The 10,247-nt window shown below is 38.1% G+C and overlaps 1 protein-coding gene across 2 annotated transcripts in view; it reads left to right on the top strand.

The window, feature by feature from the left end:
• Positions 1–9,660, top strand: part of LOC117316818 (flotillin-1-like) — a 32,893-nt gene extending 23,233 nt beyond the window's left edge. For both annotated transcript variants that reach the window (XM_033871604.1, XM_033871596.1), the window contains exons 7-12: positions 3–155; positions 1,403–1,584; positions 1,776–1,821; positions 2,790–2,927; positions 5,654–5,818; positions 6,681–9,660. In XM_033871604.1, coding sequence (XP_033727495.1) covers positions 3–155; positions 1,403–1,584; positions 1,776–1,821; positions 2,790–2,927; positions 5,654–5,818; positions 6,681–6,707 — 711 coding nt within the window. In that variant the 3' untranslated portion in view covers positions 6,708–9,660. The remainder of the gene's footprint in view (positions 1–2; positions 156–1,402; positions 1,585–1,775; positions 1,822–2,789; positions 2,928–5,653; positions 5,819–6,680) is intronic.
• The last annotated feature ends 587 nt before the right edge of the window (positions 9,661–10,247 follow it).

Here is a 10,247-nt window from a genome sequence, read left to right as displayed (position 1 = left end):
AGGAAGCTATGGCTGAGGAGCGGAGAATGGCTGCCAGATATCTCAATGATATTGAGATTGCTAAGGCTAGGCGTGACTTTGAGCTGAAGCAAGCTGCCTACAACATGGAAATTCAGACCACCAAGGCCCAGTCTGACCTTGCCTACGATTTACAGGTAAAAAGACACTGGCATTTGCAGGTTTATATCAATCAGTATTTACAGATAAAAAGACACTAGCATTTACAGGTTTATATCAGTCAGTATCTACAGGTAAAAAGACACTAGCATTTACAGGTTTATATCATGTAGTATTTACAGGTAAATGATGTTAGGAACAAGGGGTAAAGATGTAGTATTTACAGGTAAATCATGTTGTGATTGGCAGGTTGATACCTGGGTATGTGTATGCTTTTGGCATATTTAATGCAAATTTGAGTGCCATAAATATGCAGTTCATCATTGCAAAAATAGGCAATGCTTTTCAGATATACACAAAAAAGGATATGTAATAGATAAATTTGAGATATATTTGTTCCTTTTTATTTGTGATTTTCATTTCTTGTTTTAAGTTTTTTTCGCTTATCATAGTTGTTTTCATATTCACTATTTTGTTTGATACAATTTAGACTGGTAAACACATAGATAGACTCAGGTCAATCGAATGTTTGTATAGCAGTCACTATGAGAGAGACTCTGGTCAATCAAATGTTTGTATAGCAGTCACTATGAGAGAGACTCTGGTCAATCAAATGTTTGTATAGAAGTCACTATGAGAGAGAGTCTGGTCGATCAAATGTTTGTATAGCAGTCACTATGAGAGAGACTCTGGTCAATCGAATGTTTGTATAGCAGTCACTATGAGAGAGACTCTGGTCAATCAAATGTTTGTATAGCAGTCACTATGAGAGAGACTCTGGTTAATCGATTGTTTGTATAGCAGTCACTATGAGAGAGACTCTGGTCAATCGAATGTTTGTGTAGCAGTCACTATGAGAGAGACTCTGGACAATCAAATGTTTGTATAGAAGTCACTATGAGAGAGACTCTGGACAATCAAATGTTTGTATAGCAGTCACTATGAGAGAGACTCTGGTCAATCGAATGTTTGTATAGAAGTCACTATGAGAGAGACTCAGGTCAATCGAATGTTTGTATAGCAGTCAATTACGTAGTACATCCCCAATGAATTCATGACAAAAAACATATTATATGGATGATCATCTCTTACGAAATATACATTCCAGATGTTCTGAATACATGTTTCAAAATGTCTACCCAGGTCTGACATATGTTATTGATGGTAGGAATGTCGGGTAAATATGGTGTTGAAGTTTAAATGATATAATAAGCAAAGTATTACACATAAAAGAATAATATAAGCATTGCGGTCAGGAATTATTGGTGAAATCTTGTTTGTTTAGGCTGCCAAGACAAAGCAGAGAATCAAGAATGAACAGATGCAGGTCAAAGTTGTGGAGAGGACCCAGCAGATTCAACTACAGGACCAGGAAATCTTGCGTCGTGAACGTGAACTCGAGGCCCAGATACGCAAGCCTGCTGAGGCCGAGAGGTACCGACTGGAGAAAATTGCAGAGGCCGACAGGTAAGTCAATTGACCACTCTGCAGCAATACCAGAATTAGTTTCCCAACTTTAATGTCGGCTAAATCGCGGTATTGTTTTCTGCAAAGATGACTTTTTTAGATCAAAATTGGATTGCAGTCCGCACTGTAATGTGTTCTTATAAGCAATCCGTTAACTTTAATTACTTGGTAAAATATCAACTTTATTTCAGAATCAAGATCACCCTTGAGGCCGAAGCTGAGGCTGAATCAATCAGGGTTAGTACATTGCTTCCTCAGTAATACTTCCCTTATGTTACTGACCTCATGTTGTCAGACCGGTTTCTGGTGGTTTTACTATCATTGTAATATTAGTCGAAAGTAAAAAATACAGGCCTTTTCACTTATTTAGTTCAGGGCCTTTTTTGTTTCATTTTTGGGAGAAAATGGTAAATTTTGAACAAAATCTTTCAAGAGTTAGTGTGTTTGAGCTAATAAGGGCCCCTGCCCTAATAAGGGCACCCCAAACTTTTTTTCAAAAGTAATAATTCATGTGAAACCTTTTGCTACTTTATGTGTTCAATTTTCTTCAGCAAATTAAGTAACTGGAACACAAGTGTTCGCTACATTTTGTCTATTCCTACAGATGACATGTCAGTGCAAAGAGCACCCGAAACTAAACACGCATACAAATAATAACTTACCATCTTTATTTGAAGTAAAAGACTTCATTCTTGTTGATAAATAACTTTTGTTCAGAACAGAAAGCTGGTAAAAGACATTGTAAATCAATTATTAGGTCAAAGAAAACGATGTCTGATATGATCTGGGAAATCACCTGTGTCTATAAATAGAATACAAGAGTTCCATTGAACATAAATGGTGGAACACACGTTCTCTGGTCTAAAGATCAGCTGACATGGTTTACAAGTTTACAGGAATATTCAAGTGATGTTTAATCTTAATATATGTTATGAATAGATATCTACATCTGGAATATTTTTATGACTGAATATTTTACCGTTTCCACAGCCTTGGGTATTCTGCTATAAGGTATAGTCTGTTTCATAAAACTTCAGAATAACTAATCTTAATAAGGGGCGCCTCCACTGTCAATTACCCGCACCCTGCACCCTTATTAGGTCAAATACGGTAAGTGAAAATTATGAATAGCCTTGTTTTGAACAGAAAGAATGATGTAAGAAATGATGTAAGAAATGATGTAAGAAATTTTGCACTTTGAACAGGTAAAGGGTGAAGCTGAGGCTTTCGCTATTGAGGCCCGTGCCAAGGCAGAGGCAGAACAGATGGCCAAAAAGGCTGATGCCTGGAAGGACTACCAGGACTCCGCCATGATTGACATGATCCTGGAGACTATGCCCAAGGTAGGTCAGAAAATAGTACCAGGCTCAAAGATGGTACTAGGTATACCCACATCACTCAGGAGTAGTACTAGGTATACCCACGACACTCAGTAGTACTAGGTATACCCACGACACTCAGGAGTAGTACTAGGTATACCCACGACACTCAGTAGTACTAGGTATACCCACATCACTCAGGAGTAGTACTAGGTATACCCACGACACTCAGTAGTACTAGGTATACCTATGACACTCAGTAGTACTAGGTATACCCACGACACTCAGTAGTACTAGGTATACCCACGACACTCAGGAGTAGTACTAGGTATACCCACGACACTCAGGAGTAGTACTAGGTATACCCACATCACTCAGGAGTAGTACTAGGTATACCCACGACACTCAGGAGTAGTACTAGGTATTAGTGATGTTCCGATTAATCGAGTTCGTCGAGTATCACTTGTTTGAGACGTTTGATCAATTAATCGAGTAAGAAATCTGTAATCAAGTTTCGTCGGAAGTGCCCTACATCAGGTTTTATGAAAATATATTAGCCGATTTTCAGATACACATACGTAAATTCAGCTTGACAGTGTCTACAACACAGTCGCTTGCGGGAAATGGTTATGCTTGTATCATACAAAATCAAGCGTCACAATAACTGGTACAGTGTTGTAATAGTGGGAGGAATGTAAACATACCGATGACTAAGATTTCGTTTATAAGATCATAAGCAACTAGCCATGGAAGCAACGTTAAGTATATGATCTTTCTTCCCGGTAAATGGACAGGGTCTATTGTATGGAAACATTTTGGTTTTTAATGAAAACCAGAAGCAGAAGGTCCGTTAAGTAGATATACTTTAAATATGACGAAAACTATCTGTAAAATGTGCAGAAAGTCGTATTCCTTCAATGGTAAGTCACAGTTCTACTTTCGTTTTCAAAGTATATTAGACTTTCGATAACGGATGGATTAAAGCATTTTGCAGCCCGTGCCAAAATTTCCAGTTAGCTTAATACTCCAATGAACAATCCTTTTGTTGTTTTTTTCTGTGTAATAAACAAATAAACACACAGGAAGATGGTATACATGTAGGTATAACAGTTTATTAGTTACTGAAATTGTTGTTGAAAGCATTTCACAAAATATTGAGACATTATTACAAAAAATACATTTGGAAATTAATCGATCATCGATTGGTTTCACACAAGTGATGATCGATCAGAAAATTTCAACTGATTCCCAACACTACTAGGTATACCCACGACACTCAGGAGTAGTACTAGGTATATACACAGCTCTCAGGAGATGGTACTAGGTATACCCACGACACTCAGGAGATGGTACTAGGTATACCCACGACACTCAGGAGATGGTACTAGGTATATACACAGCTCTCAGGAGATGATACTAGGTATACCCACGACACTCAGGAGTAGTACTAGGTATACCTGCGACACTCAGGAGATGGTACTAGGTATACCCACGACACTCAGGAGTAGTACTAAGTATACCCACGACACTCAGGAGTAGTACTAGGTATACCCACGACACTCAGGAGTAGTACTAGGTATACCCACGACACTCAGTATTTCTAGGTATACCCACGACACTCAGGAGTAGTAGGTATACCCACGACACTCAGGAGTAGTACTAGGTATACCTACGACACTCAGGAGATGGTACTAGGTATACCCACGACACTCAGGAGATGGTACTAGGTATACCCACGACACTCAGGAGATGGAACTAGGTATACCTACGACACTCGGGATATGGTACTATGTATACCCACGACACTCAGGAGTAGTACTAGGTATACCCACGACACTCAGGAGTAGTACTAGGTATACCCAAGACAGTCAGTATTTCTAGGTATACCCACGACACTCAGGAGTAGTACTAGGTATACCCACGACACTCAGGAGTAGTACTAGGTATACCCACATCACTCAGGAGTAGTACTAGGTATACCCACGACACTCAGGAGTAGTACTAGGTATACCCACATCACTCAGGAGTAGTACTAGGTATACCCACCACACTCAGGAGTAGTACTAGGTATACCCACCACACTCAGGAGATGATACTAGGTATACCCACATCACTCAGGAGTAGTACTAGGTATACCCACATCACTCAGGAGTAGTACTAGGTATACCTACGACACTCAGGAGATGATACTAGGTATACCCACATCACTCAGGAGTAGTACATGTACTAGGTATACCCACCACACTCAGGAGTAGTACTAGGTATACCCACCACACTCAGGAGATGATACTAGGTATACCCACATCACTCAGGAGTAGTACTAGGTATACCTACGACACTCAGATGATACTAGGTATACCCACATCACTCAGGAGTAGTACTAGGTATACCCACATCACTCAGGAGTAGTACTAGGTATACCCACATCACTCAGGAGTAGTACTAGGTATACCTGCGACACTCAGGAGATGGTACTAGGTATACCCGCGACACTCAGGAGATGGTACTAGGTATACCTACGACACTCAGGAGTAGTACTAGGTATACCTGCGACACTCAGGAGATGGTCCTAGGTATACCCACGACACTCGGGATATGGAACTAGGTATATACACAACTCACAAAAGTCGGTACTAGGTATTCACATAACCAACACCATAAAAGGTGGTACTAGGAACATGTATATAAATGATTCCCAGAAATGTTTGTTTCATGAAAGAGTGACCAAATTTTATTTCTATTTACATCAGCTTGCTGCTGAAGTAGCTGCTCCTCTGACCAACACCAAGAAGGTGACAATGGTATCCAGCGGTAAGGGAGATATTGGAGCCGCTAAGCTCACTGGAGAGGTTCTGACCATCATGGAGAAACTTCCTCTGGTTGTGGAGAATTTGACAGGAATCAGCATCACAAAGGTATCTTCAATTTTAAAAGCGCAATGTCACAAAAAACAGCAAACTGGAAATAAGCTTCTGACAGTAGTTTTCATCAACACTTTTATGTAATTTAGCCTTGTTCTGTCATGATCAGTATTTGTATTTGGGGGCCACGATAGCTCAGTCAGAGCACCAGTCACGTAACCTCAGGTGAAGATCCCAGGTGCGTGGTCGGACACTCCTTACCTGTATCAGTTCGTGTTTCTCGGGAAGCTGAGAAACAAGTCAGTCTGCACTGCTGTGGTTGTGTCCTTGGGCAACACACTTTACCCTAATTGCCATGGATGGTATGCGAAGGACCTCCCATATGTTGTTAAGTGAGGTATATTTACATCACAAATTATATTTGGAAATCTTAACTTGTGTGATGCACTCTGTATGAGTTAGGTGAAATATGTAATATTTTTGGATTGGGGGTCACTAAGTACACCTGGAATGAAGTGGGGGGAGGGGGGGGGGGGGGGGGGGGTGGTGTCGCTGTGTACAACTGGAATTTGGGGTTACAGTGTAAACCTAGAATTGGAGATCACTGTGTAAATGTGGAATAGGGGATTATCCTGTACACCTGGGGGATTATCCTGTACACCTATGTGGGGTAGATTTACATGAGAATCTGGCATACAAAGAGATTCTCCAATTTTTCTCTTGTATGCTGCACTCAACACTCAATCATCTCTAGCTGGGGAGTTTCGTATTAGAAACAAAAACACTAGAACAAAATATATTTAACAGTTACACCTTGTCAGCTGAAATGTGTCACTTCTAATTATACCACTTTAATGTGTTTAGCTGTCACTTTCAAAAAGTTCTTAATTCATTATTTTTTCTTTTTTTCTTGTAGAACATCAAAGCCGCCACCCGTCGATAGATAGATGATGAGAGTTACCCACATTTAAACTTTGTACCTTTAATCAACAAAGGATGTGTAGGTCTAGTGACGTGAGAATGTAGGTCATACACTGTACCTAAACAGATGACTTGTGGTGTGCACATCAATGCGTGTGCATCTCTGTAGATATGTAGATTTTATATTGGTAGAATAAAAACTCACCATTTCTATAAACATTTCTTGTCTGCTGCGGTTGTGTTGTCCATGGTAACACTATACAATGTCGAAATGATTGTCGTTCCCGTCAGTAGATAGGTATGCTATACACAGGTATTTGACAGCTCATTAAGAACAGGTAGCAAGCAGTATATAATTATAATTTGATTGACAGAAATTATGAAACTCGTCAAGTGTTGCCATGGACATGTGTATAAGATTGTCAAAATGGAATGTTTTAATCACAGTTCTGTCTTTGATAAATGTGTGATTTTTAGAAAGGCATACAACTTGCTCAAAAGTTCTTACAACCATTGTGTCACTTAAGGTACAAATGACCCCTGATTATTGTGTAGTCTTTGTCTGTCATTAACTTCCAGGAATCCATACATAGTATAAATGTGCTGTTTTATGATTTATTTTAAAATTTGCTTTTTAACTTATTTTTTAACTGCTTGCCTCCTGTCTGACGAGATAATGTCCTGTACCTTGTATGTTGGAGGTGTATTGACAGTCGATTACTCTGGTAGCTATGTGTTCAAAGCACATGTATAACAAGTGTTACATATGGACAAACAATTGCTTTATATGGTAGCTATGTATGTGTACAACTGTGGTCCTAATACTCATTTGTTAGACTACATCATACCTGTACTGGTATAAACCATTAAAGGCCGTCGGTAGACTACATCATACCTGTACTGGTATAAACCATTAAAGGCCGTCGGTAGACTACATCATACCTGTACTGGTATAAAACCATTAAAGGCCGTCAGTAAAAGACCATTTGGGCATTAATTTGGATGAGTGACTAAGCAGTGTTTTCTACCTGTCTGAAATTTAACATTCACTAAATCCACTGGCAAAACAAGTAGTTCTAGATCCAACATGTGTAAGTTTACTATCAGATTTAATTGTGTTTCCCTTTACTCATGACATATTCTTACCGTAAATTTGTTATAAAGTGACTTTGTTATACAAACTAAGTGACTTGGTTATATCTATTGAAGCCATGCTGAAGCTGTTGATCTGATCAGCAATTGTTTTAAATCGCTTTGTTGTTTCTACAACAGCTTTGGTAGGACGAGTAACAGGCCACCAGATATTCTGCAGTTTTGAAATGTTTTAATGACGGAAAACATAAAAAAAAAATGTATCCACATCATGATTTTCTGACAAATTATATTGAGTATCTATTCTGAGCAATAGGAGTCGTGTTTGAGACTACCCCAGCTGTTAACCTTTAGATTTACACATGTTCATGGGTTTTAATTGTCAAAATGGAGTTATTATTTTTAGGCATCACAAGCGAGGTTGTGACACAATATTTTATTGTATGCTAGTTAGTTCCTTCTAGTCTTTGGACAATGAAATCTTTACACTCTAGTCAGAATGGTTATAACAAGACATGAACAACTATTGTGCATGTTGTTTTGCTGAGAATTATTTATCTTTCTGATGACTTTGATACATGTACAGCAAAAAACTGTTTATACTCGTGTGAAATCATCCTATGTTTCTGACAAAATGTTCTGACTTATTTGCAAAGTTTAACACAGTAGGGTGTCAAGTAAGAGACATTGGGACAGAAAAAACTTCCATTTTGACTTTAAATGTACATATACTGTAGGTTTTGCCAGTGGGTTTTTGACTTTCTTACCAATCACACAATCAGGGGTCATTTGTATCGTTTTAATCGTTCATCCATGGAATTCAAATATCTGTGACATTATTTGATGATATGTGTATAAGGTGGTTTGAACCCATACCTTTATCATCATACAGTAAGGAATATTTATTTTACATACATTACTTATTTAACAAATTATTCAGTATTTAATTCAGTTTTGAAATTTCCTAAAGATTCCCTATTTGTTATAGTAGTTTTGTGCAGAATGCAATAAATAACATGGACCTTTTATCATTTTAATCCCCATGATTTACCTCATTCTAATGTGAGATTGTTGTGTCTACTGTAATCCATTGTATATATAGCATTAGTAGACCTTGTGACCTCCACAATCCTCTGAAGACTCATTGCACTTGGAAATTGTGGAGGGCAGAAGGGATCTTTTATCATTATTCTTTACCCCGAGATATACCCCGACATAATTAGGATTGTTACAGGTGTTTTTGTAATACCTTTACCCAGTACATTCAAATATTCAGAAATGACAGTTATGTCAAAGCATTGTTGCAGTAATTTTCCCATTTGAAATTTTGCAATTTTTCAAATTTAAAGAAAAAATCTCTGCATAATATCATGTTTCTTTGTCTGTTGTCTCTCAGGGTTTGCTTAGTTTTGAAACTTGCAATAGGTAAGACATTCTGTTACAATTCTGAAGAACAAATGCCTAGTTTATAAAACTCAGTCCTGTAGATCCTCAAAGTAAGTAGTTCCCAACTGTAGATTTAGGCCATGCATAGTTCTCCGATTTTATCTGATCGTATTTGCATAGCAGATTTGCCTCCCATGATCAGAGAATTTCACTTTCATTGGTAACATGCACCACCCTATTTGACAATTCCTAAATCTGCACCTGTTCTGTTGAAATAAGATCATTTGATGTTTCCATCCAAAACGGACCATTAATATGCTGAGGCCTTATATATCTAAACACTTACTACCATAAAGAAGGTATGAACTTCTAACATGTTGACTGTTCCACTGTCTTGTTGCATGTTTGTAATGTTGTAGTAGTCCATAATCATATCTCTATCTTTGTATCAATTACCATTTGTAATCTTTGGAATATAATAAAATGTTGTATTGACACCGTGTGTGTTTGTGATGATATATCCTGCAAATCAGATTTGTTTTATTGAAATAAAACTAGAGCGTTCCTGATGGGACTAATACTTTCAATTTATAATGAAAAGCAAAACATTGTCATGTACCATTACATCCACGTAGCTACTACTGCCATCTAGGGGAAATATTTTTGGAGTTTACTAAAGTGGTGTGAATGTCATTGGTCGTTCTCCATGCTTTAATTCATTGTAGTCGGATGGCTGTCTTTACCTGTCGCTCTCTAGTTTTTAGGGGATATGACATGAAGAAATCATGATGTGATACACTTGGGCAGTTCCCCTGCTAGTTCTCCAGATTGCTAGGAATAGCAATTTACTTGAGTATTTTAGAAACTTCGTTGCTGCTGTTGACCTCTATCTGTTGTCGAAGAAAGTACTTCGCTACATTGACAATTTTTGATTGTATTGAAGTAGGTGGAGTTCAAATAAGAATGTTGACAACACCGGAAAATGAAAAATAAATTGGGAACACGATTTTGTATTCGAACATATCCACATTGATCAAAATTTTAAGAGAAATAGGGATTTGAAATAGACCGCACATCTTCTTTG

The sequence above is a fragment of the Pecten maximus genome, chromosome 2 (genome assembly GCF_902652985.1).
Source record: "Pecten maximus chromosome 2, xPecMax1.1, whole genome shotgun sequence".
NCBI classification, from domain to species: Eukaryota; Metazoa; Mollusca; class Bivalvia; order Pectinida; family Pectinidae; genus Pecten; species Pecten maximus.
This window is presented reverse-complemented; position numbering and strand designations above follow the sequence as displayed.